The following is an 18,713-nucleotide window of genomic DNA, read 5'->3' on the forward strand; positions in this document are numbered from 1 at the left end:
GAGTGGAGACCCAGCAGTTCAGAGGTTGGCCGGGAACGTGCATCTTAAATGAGCGCCCAGGGGTTTCTGGTGCAGAGGACGCACAGGCTGCCCTCTGAGGAGCCCTGGAGGCCTCACCCAGGGACTCAGACTTCTCATCTTCCAGGTCTGGCAAACTCTAGAGGCCCCCAGGAGCTAAAGCAGCCCTGGCCTGCCTCAGGGCAGGATAGTGACACGAAAACACCACCAATCATGATTTTCCCGACCTTTTTATGGATCTTAACAAGCCTCAGTCCTCAGCAAGTCATAGCACAGATATCACCTTTTCCCCATTTACGCAGCAAGTGCATGACGGGCTCCTGGTCCTGGGCTCTCCCTGGGGGTGTGTCTGTGCCCCGCCCTCAGCCCTCCAGGGCCCCTCACCTGCACACATACACCTCCTTCGGGGGCTGAGTGTTGGGGGTCATGATCCAGGGAGCCACGTGGAAGACCACGCTGTCTTGGAAAACCAGCGCCTTGGGGAGCTCCTGCAGGGGGAGGGGCGGGGGGGAGGAACTGTCACAGCAGCCAGGGCCCAACACCTACTGCTCCCCAGTGGCTGTTTGGAGCCCCCTCCACAGCTGGGCCAGTGCCTGGCAGCCCAGATCCCCCCTCTTGGCCTACCGGGTTGGACGTGTCCAGCAGGGAGACATTGAGGGAAATGAGCCCTGGGAAGCTGGCATCTGGGAAAGCCAGGCCCTCCACATAGAAGTCTGTGCTGTGATGGCCACCCTGGAGCTCCAGGGGGTGAGAGGGATGCTGTGGCCCCAGGATCATGCCGTACCTGGAGGGCTGTTTGTCTGCTGGGAGAGAGCAGGGGAGGCTCAGGTCTGCAACCCTACTTCTGAGACCTTGTCTTCTTGGTGTGTGATGCCTTCCCAAGGCCGTGGCATCTCACCCCTAAGGACCCCTCACAGCTGGATCTGGCAGGAGCCTCCCCTTAGGAGGAAGGGACTAAAGGCCCCACCCTCACCCTCCCGATGGAGGTCCAGGAATGGAGTGATGAGGGGGCCTGAGTCATTCACAACTTTACAGAAAGTCCAATATACATTATAGTTCATTCATTCATTCATCCATCCATTCACTCCCTATCACCTGCTCTCAGCTGACACCTGGGAAGACCAGGGTGACAGTCACTGTCCTGGCCCCCAGGGAGTGCACAATCTCCTGGGTAAGTAGGGAGGAGCAAAGATAGTCAAAATTACAGGTAGTAGTAAGTTCTGGAAGGTCAGGGAAGGCTTCCTGGAGGAGGTGATACCTCCACAGAGGCAAGGAGTTGGTTTGTGGCCAAACCAATGTCAGTCTAATCACTGTGGTTTGAATGGAAGTCAGATCAAGTTGTGCCTCTGCACAGCCCTCAGATGGCCCCCCACTTCCCACAGACTAGAAGCCACAGTCATTTCCTGCCTCCCTGACCCAGCCCCTTCCCCTCTGGCCTTTCTTCTCCACCCTCATCCCCGCATCCCCCCCCCCACCCCCGCCGCCCCTTAACCCTTGCATTATGCACTCCAGCCGAGCTGGCCTCCCTACATTCCTCAAGCCCATGGGCACATCCCACCTCAGGGCCTTTGCACTTGTGGTTCCCTCTGCCAGGAGTGCCCTTCCCCTGGGTGTTCCCACACCTCCGTCCGCTCAATGACACCTTCTGGGGGAAGCCTTCCCGGCCCCCCTTCCCCACAGCCCTCCTTCTCTTCCTCTTCGCCGTTGCATCCTTCTGTGTAGCATTTAATGCCGTCTGAGGCACTAGACACTTCACTTAATGATTTTACATATCATTGCTCTCAACCCGCTGAGATGAAAGTGACATGAGGGCAGAGACTTTGTTTTGTTCTTTGCTCCGTGCCCTGTGCCTAGAACCGAGCCCGGCACTCAGTGGCAGGTGCTCGCAAAGCCGCTGAGAAGTTACTGATGTCTCTGATCGCCAGGTTCTTGGGGAACAAATTATTACATATTACAGTTATTATGTGCAGTCAGCTTGGATTCAAAAACCTCTGTAAACAACAGTCCTGTGTGTGTGTGTGTGTGTGTGTGTGTGTGTGTGTGTGTGTGTGACAGAGACAGACACACAAAGAACAACTACAACAGTCCTGGGAGGGAGGTCATTTCCTTCTCAGTGCCCATCCAGCACCAGACATCATCTTGTTTGCAGCATTTTATCTGTGCCCTTTCTGCAAGGTAGTGGGCAGAGATGTCCATCTTGCTCACTGCTGCATCCTCGGTTCTTAGAACCTGGCACAGAATAGGTGCTCGGGAATTATTCAGTGAAGTGTGTGTGAAGGGGCTGAGTCCCATTGGCTGGGGTGGGAAGGGAACACCAAGGTGACGGCCAAGGGCGACTCACCGTTGGCTTGAAACACCCTGACTTTGTCCATCTCAGATTTGGCCACGTGGAGCACCAGCTGGTGCTTGCTGAAGAAGTCCCTGGGGGTCTTTGTGCTCAGGGTCAACAAGGACATGTCCTTCAGGTCTGGAATGAGAAGGGCGTGGCCGGAGATGCAGGCCCCTGAGACTACGCCTCCCCCACCAAGACCACCCTTCATCACGTCACCTGGCTTTATTTTCCTTATGCTCTTTCCAGTATTTAAACAATATTTTTCATTTTAGAATTAAAGGAATTCAAGGTTTTGGTCCTCTCCCACTAGGATGAGCTTAGCATGTAAGCTCGCCAAAGCAGAAATCACATTTATCTTGTTTGTTGCTCTGTTCCCAGCTCCGAGAAGCATCTAGAACAACGCCTAGAACGAGGCAGGTGCTCAACAATTATTTGTGGGGTGAATGAGTGGAAAGGTTTATCCCCGAGGCCTGCATGGGAAGTGAGCCAACCTGAATAGTGGCCGGCAAAGGCTCGGGGGGATTGAAGCTGGACGAGAGTCAGAGGCTGGACAAGAGTCACGTGGTCAAGGGCACTGGAGTGGGCGGGGTTTGAACCCTGGATCTGTGTGAGCTTGGGGAGGTATTTCAGCTCTCCGTGACTCTGCTTCCTCGTAAATACACAGGGCTAAGCGCAGAGCCCATACAGAGGGAAGGATGCAGTCATATGTGTAAAGTGCATATTACAGCGCCCGGCATCCTGGGAGGGTACATACGGGCTGTTTGATTATTACTGTGTGCCAGGCACCATGTAGAGGCTGCTCCCTGGCATCAGGCCAGGCCAACTCCACGCAAATTTAAAATGCATCCATTTCTAGGCCGTTCTAGCAACTCCCCGGGAAGGCAGCAGCTGCTGCCCTGGCCAAATGACCCCGCCCCCCTCAGCGCCCTCCTCCAGTGCCGGTCTTCCACCCTGGCCACGCCTCAGAGGTGTGCCAACAGGGACCCGGCGCCCAACTTGTGCCCCTAAACCTGCCCTGGTGTTGGGATGCCTGGGTCCAAATCCTGAGCCTGTGACTTACTAGCTGTGTGACCCAGAGCAAATTGCTTAACTTCCCCCCATACCTCAGTTTTTCCATCTGTAAAGTGGGGGTGAGGACCATACATACTTCTGAAACTTGAGCTGAAAGATCAAATGAGTTAAGAATTCTGAACTGGTCCGAGCAGTGCCCAGCCTATGGCAGGGGCTCAGGGCCGCTCTGACGTGAACTTGGGGCTCTGGTCAGGCTTTCATTTTGAATTATTTTGGGCCCCAGGTTTGACCCAAGAGCAGAAGTTTGGGTTGGTCAATGGGCTGGGGATGGAAATTGGGCCCTGGAGGAGGCATTGGGAGACTCAGCATTGCTCCCAGCTCTTTCCAGGCTGCTGTGTGACCTTGGGCAGGTTACTTGCCTTCTCAGGACCCCTGTCCATTCCTTCACCTACATAACGGGCGTGCTAACAAGAACACGCTTCCAATAACCCTGGTTTCTGAGGGTTGTTACAAGGCTCAGGACAAAAGTCTTCACAAAAAGGCAAAGCTCTATTCCCATTGGTTCTTGGGGGGTCTTTACCTTCGCTGTCAAGCTGGTCATCCTTGAAGTCCACAGTAGAAGATTTGGGATTGTCTTTGTCACAGTTCACTAGCAGGATGGCGCCCTGCCCATGAGGGCCCCAGCTCCAGGTCCTCTGCGGACATGCAGCAGAGATGGGGCACACTTAGGAACCTGTGTATGTCCCTCCAACTCCTGGGAAAGCCCAGCCACCTTGCCCTAGCACCTCGATAGCCTTGTGTGATTTACACATTTTGTTCCCACATCAGGTAATTTTTTGATCCCAAGAGTGGATTTTTGCCTCCCCCAAAAGTCATAAACAAATTCCATTCATCCACTTAAACAAAGGAGCCCAAGACAGTAAAATTGATTTCAACAGCTTTTAAAAACTGTTGGATTAGCAAACCAAACTGAGCTAAATATTTGTGTCTAGATTCGAATCTAAATAGCTCCTCTTCTGAGAGCTCTTAATTACTCGTTCACCAAAGTGTGGGCACTATTCTTAGCAGCCAGTTACTGTCTGCCCAAAGATGAAAGCAAATTGAGCAGCCCCTCCCAGCAGGAATCTACTAGTGAGGACATCTTCTGTTTGTAGGAGACCATTCTCCTCCGGGGAATGACTGCGTTTTGGGAGGGACCCAAGGATGAATTCCACTCCCAGAGCTGTAATTCTTCCCCCCACTTTTTTTTTTTTTTTTTTTTTTTTTTGCGGTACACAGACCTCTCACTGTTGTGGCCTCTCCTGTTGCGGAGCACAGGCTCCGGACGCGCAGGCTCAGCGGCCACGGCTCACGGGCCTAGCCGCTCAGCGGCACGTGGGATCCTCCCGGACCGGGGCACGAACCCGTGTACCCTGCTTCGGCAGGCGGATTCTCAACCACTGCGCCACCAGGGAAGCCCCTTCCCCCCACTTTTGACTGACCCCACAAAGGGATCTTAATTTTTGACAGGTCATATCATCCTAAAGTGCACACCAGCATATGGGGAATTCCCTGGCGGTCCAGTTACGACTCAGTGCTTTCACTACCCGGCCGGGGAACTAAGATCCGGCAAGCCACGCAGTGTGGCCAAAATAATAATCAACAAACAAACAAACAAACAAACAAATAAATAAAATAAAGTGCACACCAGCACAGAAATGTGCAGGCAGCTTTGGGGTTTCAGGGACACCCTGAGGTTTATCCACGGACCCCAGTTAAGACGATTCATCACCTGCGTACCACACCACCCTATATTTCTGCAACATACATTCCCTTCCCCCACCTGGCTCCTTCCCTCCTCTACCCACTGCCTCTTTTCTTTATTATTCACCCCATGTGAACCTCTCCCACCAGTCGCTAAAATCTAGTATAGGGGATTTTTTTTTTTTTTTTTTTTGGCCACGCTTTGCACTTGTGGGATCGTATTTCCCCGACCAGGGATCAAACCCGCGCCCCCTGCAATGAAAGTTTGGAGTCCTAACCACTGGACAGCCAGGGAAGTCCCCATAGTATAGGGGATTTTTGAGCCAGAGTTGAGACCTGCCTGCAAATTTTCTCTCTCCTGTGCATGAACTGGGTGAGTCTAGTTTCCAGTTTGTGGGACAACACATTCTCTGAACCCACAATCGTGAAAATCTAGTTTTGTAGAATAGATGGGACCTATGTAAACCAAAACGGTAATGGTATTCGTGATTTTAATTTTCTTTTTTTTCCCTGTTCTTCTTAAATTTGTGTTTCTTTTACTGTTAACATGGATACATGAGACAGACCGCTGTTCACCTCATCACCACCAGGGGGCGCGCTAGGAGAACCCAGTGGAATTTCGGGAGCATTTGGGGTGCAGGACAAGGTCGAGCCATACCTGGTCCATTCTGCCTCTGGTGGAAGTGCGAATTTTTTTCATTTTGCCAGTGCGAGTGAAGTCCGCGCTCAAGGAGATTTCTGAAATCCCGGGGAGTAAGAGGAGAGGGTTAGCGAGGGTGCAAGGTGGGAGCACTCAGTCTGGTCCCAGATGGACAATCCTTTCCCCAGGAGACCTATCTGCACAAAGGTTTCTTTCTCACCGGTTCAGAAACACAGGTTCTAAGATACCCCCATGTCTCCCAAGAAGAAGTCTGGCTGCAATTCTGACAGCAGAGCCGGGGCTTCTAACCACACACAATCTCCTCTCACGGAGGACCTGCCACAGCTGTGATGCCAGCCAGACCCTGCATGTCTGGCCACCCCCAGTGGCCCCAGAAAGAGTTTCTGGCCGCCCCAATGGATGCAAGGACACCTTTCCAGACTCTCAAAGGCCTCTGACCCCAACTCCAGCCCCCAGTGACTTTGGGGTAGAGGACACAGTGGTTATTCCAACCCCACCTGGCTCTTCGTTCTGTGTACTGTGACTGCACTGGGGGCAAACCACAGCCCCAAACATACCCTGCTCTGTCCAAATGGCATGGCTGAGAAAGCGTATGTTCGCTTCTGAATCCTTCCCCTCTCATCAGAACGCATGACTATACGGCCATTCCAATGCCATTGTGTAGCGACCTCGTGAGCTCACAGAATGAGATTGACCTAGATGGCATTTTATACATATCCATAGCCACGTATCAATGCTGGGCCATAGAGCATAGCGCTTGGTGGCCAGGACTTCCTGGCTCCTTTGCTAACCAGCTGTGTAATCTTGGGCAAGTCTCTTTACCTCTTGTACCTCAGTTTCTTCATCTGTAAAATGTGGTAATAATAGTGCCAATTTCATTGGATTGTTGTAAGGTTTAAATGTAAAGTCTTGGCACCCTGCCTGGCGTAGAGTAAGTGCTGTATAATAATAACAACAACAATAATTATTATTATTTTGAAAATGTGTATTAATGAAATGAATGAATGAAATTCATTAGTGAAAAGAAACCTGAAGCTTTCACATGCTGTTCATATATTTAATGTATGTTTAAATAGTAATAATAATATTACGATATTATTATCCCAGATGAGGTCAAGTTAAAAATGTACTTGATTTAAAGAAGAATACTAAATAAATATGAGTACAAGCAGATCACTGATGTGGCAAAAATGGTGAAGATGGGATGTAAATAATGGAATTTGGGGCACACTGGTCTATATTATTGTGTAAAACAGTCTCATCATCTACTTTTTCTCACAAATATTTGACGTTTTCAAAAGGTAGAGAGACTCGTAGGTTGAAAATCCACGTACCACTTCCTAAGCTGAGAAATAAAATATTGAGATGTAATTGAAGCTTCCTGCAAATGTCCCCTCTCCCCAGCTTTATTCGGGGTTCACTGACTGGGTAAGGAATACTTATGAACTACCAGATGCATGACTGGCTAGAAATTATCCTTTTCTCTGCTCAGTCTAAAGGGTGTAGTTTCTCCTGGAGAGATGCCTTGCATGGGTGTGTGTGTGGAGGGAGACGGGTGGTGCTCCAAGATCCCTGGCGTCACTTACCGACCCCGGTGATGTAGAGCAGGGCTTCAGCTGCAGTGGTCTCGGGTCCATAGTATGAAATCTGAACCTATAGGACAGGAGCAAACCACTAATGATTTCCCTTAGTCATTCAACAAACACTAACTGGCCTGCTATGTGCCAGCTCAGAGCAGGGTGCTGAGGAGACAAGGATCAGGATCCCAGCCTGTTAGGAACACCCCAACTGGTGGGGTTGGAAGGGGAGCAAAACACTCAAGTGACTATGATGTATAGAAGAGGGTCCTTTGGGAGACCAGGGAGGCAGCGGCTTCCTCTGCCTGCATGGTGTCAAGGAGGTACACTCTGAGGTAGATCTTGGAAGGGGAGCAGGAGTTCAGCAGATGGGGATGTGGTGAAGAGGCAGTGGAGGGAGAGTGGCAGCACCAACTCTCACAGCCCAAGGTCAAAAATCCAGGAAGAAGCCATCTGATTGGCCCAGGCTGGCCAGAGGAGGGCAGAATGTCAGGAAGCACATTTCTAAGCAAGATGACGGAGGGGAGTTCCCCAAAGCAACACCAAAGAGCTGCCACCAGAAGAAGGGGAGCTCCTGAGGGTCTCGCACTGAGGGGTCTCGACCTGTCCTGCAGAGAGTGGGAATCCAGGGAAATGTCACGGCCACTGTCACCTTGCATCTGGACCACGGCCACAGCCTCCAGTTGCCCTGCCCCCAGTCTGCTGCCTAGATCTAACGGACTCACTACACGGCAGCCAGTGGGTCTTTCTAACACACATATGTGGTCTTGTTACTCCTGGATGAAAGGTTTTCATTGGCTTCCCATTGTCCTAAGAGAATGAGGTCTCTGATGCCAAACCCTCTATACTGTCTCCCTCTCTCCCTCACCTTCCCTTCTACCTTCCTTTCTTTCCATACAGCTCTTCCCCAGCACACATCTCACCCTCTCTTATCCACAGTGTGCACACAGGCCACATCCTCTGTGTAGAGCTCTCGCTTCTCTTTTCCTCTCGTAAGCAGGTCACTGATACCATCCATCAGCTTGCCACTTCTCCCAGGAAGCTTTCTCTGATTGCACCCTTGCTGACCGGCTTTGATGCCCAAGGTCTGTATTCTTAGAGCAGGCAACACCTCTGCCCCAGGAGGTATCCTGCTTGGCCTGTCCTGCTGGGAACAAGTGGTTGTTGGCCCAGATCCCTGTGGGAATCCTGGAGGGTCCTGTTGAGTCCATCTATAGTCAATGCGGCTACAGTGGGTTGAATGGTGATTCCCCAAAAGATATGTCCACATCCTAATCCTTGGATCCTGTGAAAGTGACCCTATTTGGGAAAAAAAGATCTTTGCAGATGCAATCAAGGATCTTGAAATGAGTTCATCCTGTATTATCCAGACAGGTCTTAAATCCAATGACAAGTGTCCTTATAAGAGTGAGGCAGTGGGCTTCCCTGGTGGCGCAGTGGTTGGGGGTCCGCCTGCCGATGCGGGGGACGTGGGTTCGTGCCCCGGTCCGGGAAGATCCCACATGCCGCGGAGCGGCTGGGCCCGTGAGCCATGGCCGCTGAGCCTGCGTGTCCGGAGCCTGTGCTCCGCAACGGGAGAGGCCACAACGGTGAGAGGCCCGCGTACCGCAAAAAAAAAAAAAAAAAAAAAAAAAAAAAAAAAAAAAAAAAAAAGAGTGAGGCAGAGGGAGGTTTGACAGGTTGAGGAAGAGGTAATGGACCACGAAGGCAGAGACTGGAGCCACGTGGCCACAAGTCTAGGAATACCAGCAGCCACCAGAAGCTGGGAGAGACAAAGAACTGATTCTCCCCAGAGCCTGCAGAGGGCTGGGACTCTGGGTCGATTGAGCAGCTGATCTGTTATGAGCTGCTGACCTCCTCCTACACATCCCAGCCCACGGCTGCCACACTCACCTTCTGGTCACCTGTGCTGTCACTGGCAGCTCTCATGTTCAGGCTCACCTCCAGCCCGGGGTCCAGGGGCCACTTGAAGGAACCCGTGAGATTCTTCTTGGCTGGAGGGTGGTGGCCAACATCTACCACCACTCCTGGGGAAGCACTGATGCTAAAGGATGTGCAGTCCTTGGGGGCAGAGCTGTGGAAGAGGCAGACGGGGAGGACAGGGGGACACAGTGAGGCAGGGCCGGGCGCACTACCGCTCTCCCTGGTGTTCTTCCTTTTCCCACCAGTGTGGACGCCAGAAGGCAGCCAGACTGACCCTGCCCATGAGAGGAAGTACTGGTAGGTTGTCAGGAGGTAGTGAGAAACAGAAAGAAAATCCCCTGACCTGGAGAGATTACCCTTGAACTAGGAGAAGACACACACACACAGTTGTATGCATAGAGTGATGTGTGCACCCAGAGGTTCATATTACACAAACATGCACACACAGCGTTGTGCATATACGAAGAATCACACAAACAGTACAAACAGCACTCTGAACGACCTTCCCCTTACAAAACAACTGGATCATGGTTAGAATATACTTATTTATGTATGGCTTCGTTTCTGTGTGAGGGCTCTCTCTAGTTGCAGCGAGTGGGGGCCACTCTTCATCGCGGTGCGCGGGCCTCTTACTATCACGGCCTCTCGTTGCAGAGCACAGGCTCCAGACGCGCAGGCTCAGTAGTTGTGGCTCACAGGCCTAGTTGCTCCGTGGCATGTGGGATCCTCCCAGACCGGGGCTCGAACCCGTGTCCCCTGAATTAGCAGGCAGATTCTCAACCACTGCGCCACCAGGGAAGCCCTAGAATATACTTTACAAAGCATTGCTGAGATGTGAAAAGTAAGGGAAATTGCCAAGAATCCCCTTCTCTGCATACACACACACACACACACACACACACACACACCTCACTGTGGTTAAGAATACCAAAGACAAACAGATCTTAAAGGTATCCAGAAAGAAGAAAAGTCAGGTCACCTATAAAAGAATGATAATTATCAATAGATTGAAAGTAGACTTCACAACAGCAGTAATGAAATACGGAATAATATCTTCAAAGTATCTTGAAAAAATAACTATTAACTTAGAATTGTGTACTTAAAAAACTATATTTTAATAAAAACATTTTCAGATGGAGAAAAACTGATATTTTAAAACCAACACACTTTCACTAAAGCAACTTCTAAAGACATACTTTAAGGAGATACCTAGGGCTTCCCTGGTGGCGCAGTGGTTGGGAGTCCGCTTGCAGATGCAGGGGACGGGGGTTCGTGCCCCGGTCTGGGAAGATCCCACATGCCGCGGAGCGGCTGGGCCCGTGAGCCGCGGCCGCTGAGCCTGCGCATCCGGAGCCTGTGCTCCGCAACGGGAGAGGCCACAACAGTGAGAGGCCCGCGTACCACAAAAAAAAAAAAAAAAAAAAAAAAAAAAGATACCTAGTGTCAGAATCATCTGAATGCAAGAAAAAATGGTGAACAAATAGCATGGTAAATATTTTGGTAAATCTAACAATTATTGTCTGTATAAAAAATAGTTTATAAAGAAATCAAAATTGTGAGATTAAAAAAAAGAGCAGAATGTAAACTGGGAGAGATAATGAGAGTTAAAGTGGTATGAGGTCTTCAACTGAAGAGAGAATTAAGATAGTGTTTAATTCTAGAAATGTAAAAGTAGTCACCAAAAGAATAGAAATGGAGTTCATAAATTTCTATACATGGAGAAAATGCAATAATTTTTTAAAAGAATGGATAATTCCATTCAAAAAGGCAAGTACAAAGAAAAAGGCGACATAGATAAAAATAGACAACTAAAAACTAAAAAGCAAATGGTAAAAGCAAACTCAAATATATAAATGATCAAAATAAATATAAATAATGTTACTAGTTAAAAGAGAGTTTTGGACTAGATAAAGAAATAAAATCCAGCTCCATGCTATTTATAAGAGATGAACCTAAAATACACGGATCCAGGAAAGATGAAGTTTTTTTAAAAAGATACATTAAGCCAATATTAGCCAGAAGAGAGCTGGGATGGATATATTAATATCAGACAAAATTAATTTTTAGACAAAAGCCACACTATTAGCATATAATTTATATTAGGAAGAAATACTGTAAAGTACCTAGGATAAACCTAACAAAAGATGTGTAAGGCTTTTATGGAGAAAAATGATCAAACCTTATTAAAATCAATTAGAGAAGACCCAAATTAAAAGAAAGAAATACCATGAACATGGTTAGGAAGGCTTAATATCATCATGGTATGAATTCTCTCCAAATGGATTCATATGGTCAGAGAAATTCCAAGGTTTTACTTGAACTTGACAAGTTGATTCCAAGGTTTACTTGGAAAACCAAGGGGCTAAGATAGTCAAAGTACCTTGTAAGAAAAAGAAGCAAAAGGTGAGGGACTTGCTCTACAAGGTATGACTTACTGTAAAGTCATGGATTGCATTGTAATGGCTTAGGTAAAGAAAATGACAGATGCAATTTAAGAGAGATTCTACTTGATCTATGACAGAGGTGGTCTTGCAAATAACTGGGGAAAGTGAAGATTGTGTAATAAATGGTGCTGGGACAATTGCTTATCCATATGGAAAATGATTACATTGAATAAATAACTAAATTGATGTGAGGATGGGTCCTCACATCATATACTAAAGACTTAAGAAAGACAGAATTTTGGATCTTTTTTTTAAAAAAACAGCTCATTTTCTAGAGAAGTTTTAGGTTCACAGCAAAATTGAGAGGAAGGTACGGAGATTTCCCATATATCTCCTGCCCCAACTCATGTATAGGCTCCCCTATTATCAATCTCTTCCCCCAGAGTGGTACATTCTTTAGAAATGATGACCCTACATTGACACATAATTATCACCCAAAGTCCACAGTCTACATTAGGGTTCCCTCTTGGTGTTTTACATTCTGTGGATTTAGACAAATGTGTAATGACATATATCCACCATTATAGTAACATATCGAGTAGTTTCACTGCCATAAAAATCCTCTGTGCCACATCTAAAGACGAGTTGACTATATCTATGCATGGCTGTTTCTGTCTCTATTCTATTCCATTGTTTCATTTGTCTATTCCTTTGCTAATACCACATTGTCTTGATTACTGTAGCTTTACAGTTAAGTCTTTTTCAAAAAATAATTTTTGTTAGGGTATAGTTGATTTACTTTACAGTAAGTCTTTTTTTTTTTTTGCAGTACGCGGGCCTCTCACTGCTGTGGCCTCTCCTGTTGCGGAGCACAGGCTCCAGACGCGCAAGCACAGCAGCCATTGTTCACAGGCCCAGCCGCTCCACGGCATGTGGGATCTTCCTGGACCGGGGCACGAACCCGTGTCCCCTGCATCGACAGGCGGACTCTCAACCACTGCACCACCAGGCAAGCACTTGGAGAATCTTTTGCACATGTACACCAGGAGACACGTTCAAGGATGTTCAGAGCAGGCCTTTCTGTGACAGTGAATGACCCACAGACAGTGAAATCCTCACAGACAGAAGGGCTAATAAATTGCAGCAGATTCAAACCATAGTGGAAACAACTTAGAAAGGCAGCCCTCACTCCATAATGTCACAAGACATGGATTTTATGATTACACTTTTCATTTTTATTTTTGTAATAAAGTTCTTTGTCTCCCTATCAAAAGCTGTAGGTATTTCTTGTAGAGAATTAGGAAAATACGGGAAAAGTACGTGGTAGGCAGGATTCTGAGATGTCTCCAATAATCCCCACCCCTGGTGTTCATGCGCTTGTGTAACTTCCTCCCCTTGAGTGTAGGAAGTCTTCCCAGAGACTTCCTTTCAACCAATGGAAAATGGCAAGAGTGATGAGCTGTTACAAGAGACCTCTTCCCCCGCCTCTTTTTCTTTCTCTCTCTCTCTCTCTCTCACCTTCACTCACCTTGATGAAGGCAGCTACCATGCTGTGAGCTATGGAGAGGCCCACAGGGCAGGGAACTGGGGGAGGCTTCCTGCCAGCCACGTGAAGGGAACTGAGGCCCTCAGTCCACAAGCCCACGAGGAGCTCAATCCTGCAAGAGCCACGTGACTGAGCTTGGACACAGGGCTTCCCTGGTCAAGCCTCAACATGACTTTAGCCCTGCTGACACCTTGATTGCAGCCTTTGAGCCCCCAGGGCAGAGGACCCAACTAAGCGCCACTGGATCCTGACCCACAGAAACTGTGAGATCATAAACGCTATTGTTTTGAGCCAGCACGTTTTGGGGCAATTTGTTACATGGTGATAGATAACGAATACAGGATCAGTCCTTGACAAAGACACCGTTCCACTTCTGCTAAACTCTAACAGCAGGTGTCCCTGTGTGTCCCCTGATGCAGGCACTGGCTTTCCTACCTGCCCCCAACTGCTCCCAGCACCATAGTGGCCGGGGAGCAGGATGGCTGGGTTTTCGTCCCTGGGAGGCACTGACTGTCTGAGTTGGGGAGACAGCCAGGGTCAATGTGGACAAAGCATACAAACTATGCCTGCCACCACATCGAATAGCCCAGGGGCCAGTCTGTCTACACCAGCTGGCTACGGCACATGCCTGTGGATGTGGTGTCTGCAGCCTGCTGGGGCTCTTTGTGATCAGACACTTGCCTGCAGACTAACAGGGACGCGGGGGCTCAGCTGCCCATGGGGAAACCTCTCCCAGGCCAGCCCGGGAACAGCAGGCAGCCTCAAAGGGCTGGAGAGTGGCGATGCTTGGGCCACTTCTGACAGGCTGTGTGACCTTGGCCTAGGCACTGACCCTCTCTGGTCTCAGTTTCTTCCTCTGTAAAATGGGAATAATGTTTACTACGATGATGCTTTCTATGATGTTGTGCAGATTGAAGGGCCCACGTGTGGTGCTCGCCCCTCTTCAGTAGCTGGGTAATAATATCAGAAATGAAGGGACATGATGGTAACAGTAATAATAAGGAATGCGTGGCCCTTGCTGGAGGAGAGTTCACGTCCAAGAGACGGTACAGCAGAACCAGTGCCCCTCTGCTCAAGTGCCTCAGTGGACCCTACACCTCCCTGGCCAGACCAAAACTTAAGAAAAGCCCTGGTTTCTCTGCCAAAGCCTGGAGGCTCCTTCTCTGCTCCATGCGCAGCTGTCTGCCTTTATGCTCACAAAGCCGAGGTGGGAAGCCAGGCGTCCCCAGCTGCCCAGGTGCCGTGGCAGGAGGATGGGGATGGGAGAGGGACACGCCATGTGTCTGTTACAACAGGAGAACGAACAAGAGGCTCAAAGAACAATGAGGAGACAGAGACTTGGAGACAGAGACAGTGGGGGACAAAGCGGGATGCAGGACCTGCCCGCGGGGCGGTTCCCCTCGGCTGGCTCTGCCTGACATGGCTTCCTCTCCAGAACCAAGAGAAGAGCGTGGACAGATGGGTCTGCCACCTGCTGGGGCTCTACAGCCATCCTCTCTGCCAGATGGGAAACGGAGACTCAGAGAGGTGAGGCCCTGCTGGGAAGTGGCACCACTGGACTTTGATTCAGGATGCGTGTTCTTTCCTTTGGCTGTTTTCCAGACCCTCTCAGGTCCTAAACAAGGGACTTTCATAAATACACAAGGGTTTTTACTGTGTTGGGGGCTGGGGGACCCGTGTGTGCTATTATAAGATAACCCAGAGCTGAATCTTCTAGTAACTTCCAACAGCCTCCATAGAGGCAGCACCAAGAACTTGGGCCCCAGACAAATGACATCATTCCTTCAGCTCCTGCATCTAACATTTCCTTACAACGACCACCAGATGGGCAGCAGCGTCTGCAACACTCTCACATTCAACAACACATGCAATCCTTACGGAAAAGGGGGACCACTCTGCCAGACTCTTGGCATGCATTGTATAATTTAATCCTCAGTGCAACTCAGCAGGGTGGGTGTTAATTTCCCCATTTTACAGATGAGTAAACTGAGGCTCAGAGACACGAACAATCTTTCCCTGCTCTCCACTGTCACACTGAGTGGTTTCCTGTTGAGAAGGAGGCGCCAGAGGAAAAGGAGCACCCCAGTGATTGCAGCTCCAGAGTGCCCACAGTCCTCCGTGGTTGCCACCTCCTGGAACCCCCACCCCTACCCCTTCTGGATCTCTCAAGCCCTCTGGAAGCTCTGGAAGCTCTACCAGCCAGGCAGCAGTGCCTAGCAAGGCCAGACCCACAGCATTGGGAGGCAGCGTGTGCTGGGGAAGCTGGGGAGTCCTGGGTTCAAATCTCCTGGCTTTGACACCTTTAATTTGGGTGACCTTGGGTAGGTGTTTTCACCTCTTGAGGCCTCAGTTTACCCCTCTCTAAAATGGGCATGCCGATCGTGTTTACCTTGCAGAATTTCTGTGAGGATTAGAAACCAGGAACAAAAGGGCCTGGCACGTGGTAGCTGGAGCCATGATCCCTCCCTGACTCCAGCTGCAAGCATCACAGAAAGCCCTCGACAGGTTTCAATATTCATCTCAGGTCAGCGGAATTTTGTTTGACTATAATCAGTGTATTTCCCATTGCAGACAAAGTACTTTCCAAACTCAGAATGAAAATCATAAGCAGAGCTTGTCAGAGCAGCTCTGGAAAGGCACCCATAGCCTGTGGTCTGTTCCTCTACAACCTTGTCTTTCTAACCCCTGGGACCTCTGAGCCCAGCTGCAGGGACACAGCTTGAGCAAAGGTACGGAAGCTTGTGCTGGGAGGGGGTCAAGGAAGCAGTGCTGGTGAGGGGGGTTGCCAAGCCCATCTGTGTTTTTGGAAGGGAATTAATTCAGGCCGAGTGAGGGTGGTGGCTGTACAGGACATGGGTGTTGGCAGGGAGCTGCTGTGAAGGGCAGGCAAGAAGTGACAGGAAAGGCTGTTTCAGGGATGGAGCAGGAGAGAGGAGGGTCCCAGAGCCAGGCTGCGTGGCTTTCAATCCTGGCTCCCTTACTAACTAGCTGTGTGGCTTCAGTGGGTTACTCAACTTCTCAGAGCCTCAGCTTTCCCTTCTGCAAAATGGGAATTACAGCACTGCCTACCTCATAAGGGGGCTGAATGAGTTGTGTGGACCAAGTGTGATGTGAATATCAGCCATTTTTGTGTGAGACATCACACATCACAAGGGTACTTGAATACAGGGCTCAATGCCTCACTAATGGAAGGCTCTCTCCTGGGAGTCGGGTGGCCTCAGATGACTGTCAGCCTCTACTCCTTACCCTCTCAGTCTCTGCTGTTCTCCTACTGCTGGCTGGGGGCTGGAAGCGAGCGACACTTCCAAGGAAATGTGCCAGACACTCCTGTGGGCACCATTCTAGGACCACATCTGTGGAGCATTAGATGGAGGAAGCCAGGGGCTGCCACTACTATTACTGACAACAGCAATGACCCCAGCCATGCCCACCAAGAGCGTTCCTAGACCACCTTGTTCAGCCAGAGCCTGGCACAGAGCTTGGACATAATAGGTATTCAATTGGTATTTGTTGAATGAATTAATTAATGGATGAATGAATGAACAAATACTAGGGGTAGGCTCAGCACTGTGCTAAGTACTTAACAAACTGTTTTTTTTTTTTTGCTGTACATGGGCCTCTCACTGTTGTGGCCTTTCCCGTTGCGGAGCACAGGCTCCGGACACGCAGGCTCAGCGGCCATGGCTCACGGGCCTAGCCGCTCCGCAGCATGTGGGATCTTCCCGGACCGGGGCACGAACCCATGTCCCCTGCACCAGCAGGCGGACTCTCAACCACTGAGCCACCAGGGAAGCCCACTTAACAAACATTTTTATGGTTTTCACATTTAATCCCTACAAGCACCCTACGAAGTGGGTATAATCCCCATTTCACAGATGAGGAAACTGAGGCTCAGTTGCCCAAGGCAGCCCAGCTAGCCAATAGCAGGGCCTGGTCTCATCCTCGGCCTCTCCATGCCACAGCCCGTCTCATCACACCCACGCTATTACCCACCCACAGAGGGAGGCTTAGCTGAGAGGTGTAGGGTAACAAACTGCAGGGGGATCCAGGTCTGGGCTATGAAGTCCAGGGTCCAGCCTTGCTTCCAGGGCACACTTGCTGTGTGACCTTCGGTAAGTCACAGACCCTCTCTGAGCTCCCATTGCCTCAATGGTGAAAGGATAGGGTCCTGTTTGCCCTATAATAATTCGTTTGTGGTGAGGCCCTGGGGAAGACCCACTTGTTCATGGCAATGAACTCACTGCCTTGAGTCCACGCACATCCCAGGGCCACTCAGGTCTTAGTTCTCTAGCTTCTCCCCTGCCGGTGGCTGCAGAGGCTGGAGCCTGAAGCTTGAGGCAAACACACGTCTTGTGTCAGCAGAACCTGCTCATCCAGCATCACCAGACCTGCCCTCCGACCCCAGAATGTCCCCTGCTCACCCATAGACATCCAGCTGAGTCTCGGTGCCCAGCACACACACGGCATAGGTGGGCTGCTCTGGGGCCACATGGATCACTGTACCCTGGGCCATCATCTGGCCAGCTCGTCCCTCCGGCTGTAGAATTCCCCAGGGCTGGTTTGTTCACAGAGCCCAGTGCCCAGCGGAGGCCATGAGTCAGCACCTGTGGTTTGTGGCCCAGCCCCTCCCCACTCAGGTCCCCCGCATGTCTTCTTAGCCCCTCCTCTGCCCTGAAGCTTCCCCCTCAAACCAGAACCCTGTGTGGTGTTGATGCCAGAATCAGTGGCAGCCTGGATCGTTAGTTTCCTGGGAAGAGCCAAAGAATCAGGAAGCCTGGGGGTAGGGGTGCGATTCTGAGGCCTCATGCCCACTGCCCCGTCCCTGCCTGGGACCATGAACCCCTGGACTCATCCAACCTTGCTTCACTGTGCCAAACAGGGTATCAGAGAGGAGAAGGCAAGAAAAGGCGGAGGCTGGGAGATTTTATGCACAAGGTCACAGACGGGGCTACACGTTGAAAGACTGACCTGGCTTGGGCCAGGTCTCCCCAGGCTGGGTCACCCACGTGACATCCCACCCTTCTGTATTTTCTGTGTGCCAGGCACCTTTCTCTGGCCGTCTTGTGGAATAACTCACTAAGGCAAGCCTGTGAGGTAGGGACTATTATAATTCCCTCAGTGCATTCTCTCAGCATCTCTCTGAGGTCGGTACAATTATTATTCCCAATTTCCAGAAGAAGAAACTGAGGCACAGAGAGGTTACACAGCTAGAAAGTGGTCGAGCCAGGATTTGAACCAAAGGCATCCTGCTCTTGGGGGTATGAGATTTATCGGTTGCCTGTCCACGTGACACGAGCTTTTCAGACTTTAACACATCTACTTCTTGTGGCAGTACAAGGTCTGTATGGGCTTGTTATTACTACCCATTTTACAGAAGGGAAAACAGAGGCGCAGAGAAGAAAGGTGATGGGCCCAAGGCACCATAGCTAGTATGTGGCAGAGCTTGAAGCCAGAGTTCCCTGCACACATGGGAACACTCACTCAGCCACAGAGCCGGGGGTGTGGGCCCCCGGTGCTA

The 18,713-nt window shown here is 50.1% G+C and overlaps 1 protein-coding gene across 2 annotated transcripts in view; it reads right to left on the reverse strand.

Moving 5' to 3' along the window:
- PADI4 (peptidyl arginine deiminase 4) overlaps positions 1-17,751 on the reverse strand; it is a 32,156-nt gene extending 14,405 nt beyond the window's left edge. Inside the window, exons 1-8 of one of the 2 annotated variants that reach the window (XM_059073983.2) lie at positions 17,617-17,751; positions 9,236-9,416; positions 7,352-7,418; positions 5,763-5,842; positions 3,942-4,056; positions 2,360-2,485; positions 643-821; positions 403-506 (exon numbers count right to left, since the gene is read on the reverse strand). In XM_059073983.2, coding sequence (XP_058929966.2) covers positions 403-506; positions 643-821; positions 2,360-2,485; positions 3,942-4,056; positions 5,763-5,842; positions 7,352-7,418; positions 9,236-9,416; positions 17,617-17,711 — 947 coding nt within the window. In that variant the 5' untranslated portion in view covers positions 17,712-17,751. The remainder of the gene's footprint in view (positions 1-402; positions 507-642; positions 822-2,359; positions 2,486-3,941; positions 4,057-5,762; positions 5,843-7,351; positions 7,419-9,235; positions 9,417-17,616) is intronic. The other variant, XM_067019925.1, reaches the window with a different exon arrangement.
- Between the last annotated feature and the right edge of the window lie 962 nt (positions 17,752-18,713).

Source organism: Kogia breviceps, chromosome 1 (assembly GCF_026419965.1).
Source record: "Kogia breviceps isolate mKogBre1 chromosome 1, mKogBre1 haplotype 1, whole genome shotgun sequence".
Taxonomy (NCBI): domain Eukaryota; kingdom Metazoa; phylum Chordata; class Mammalia; order Artiodactyla; family Physeteridae; genus Kogia; species Kogia breviceps.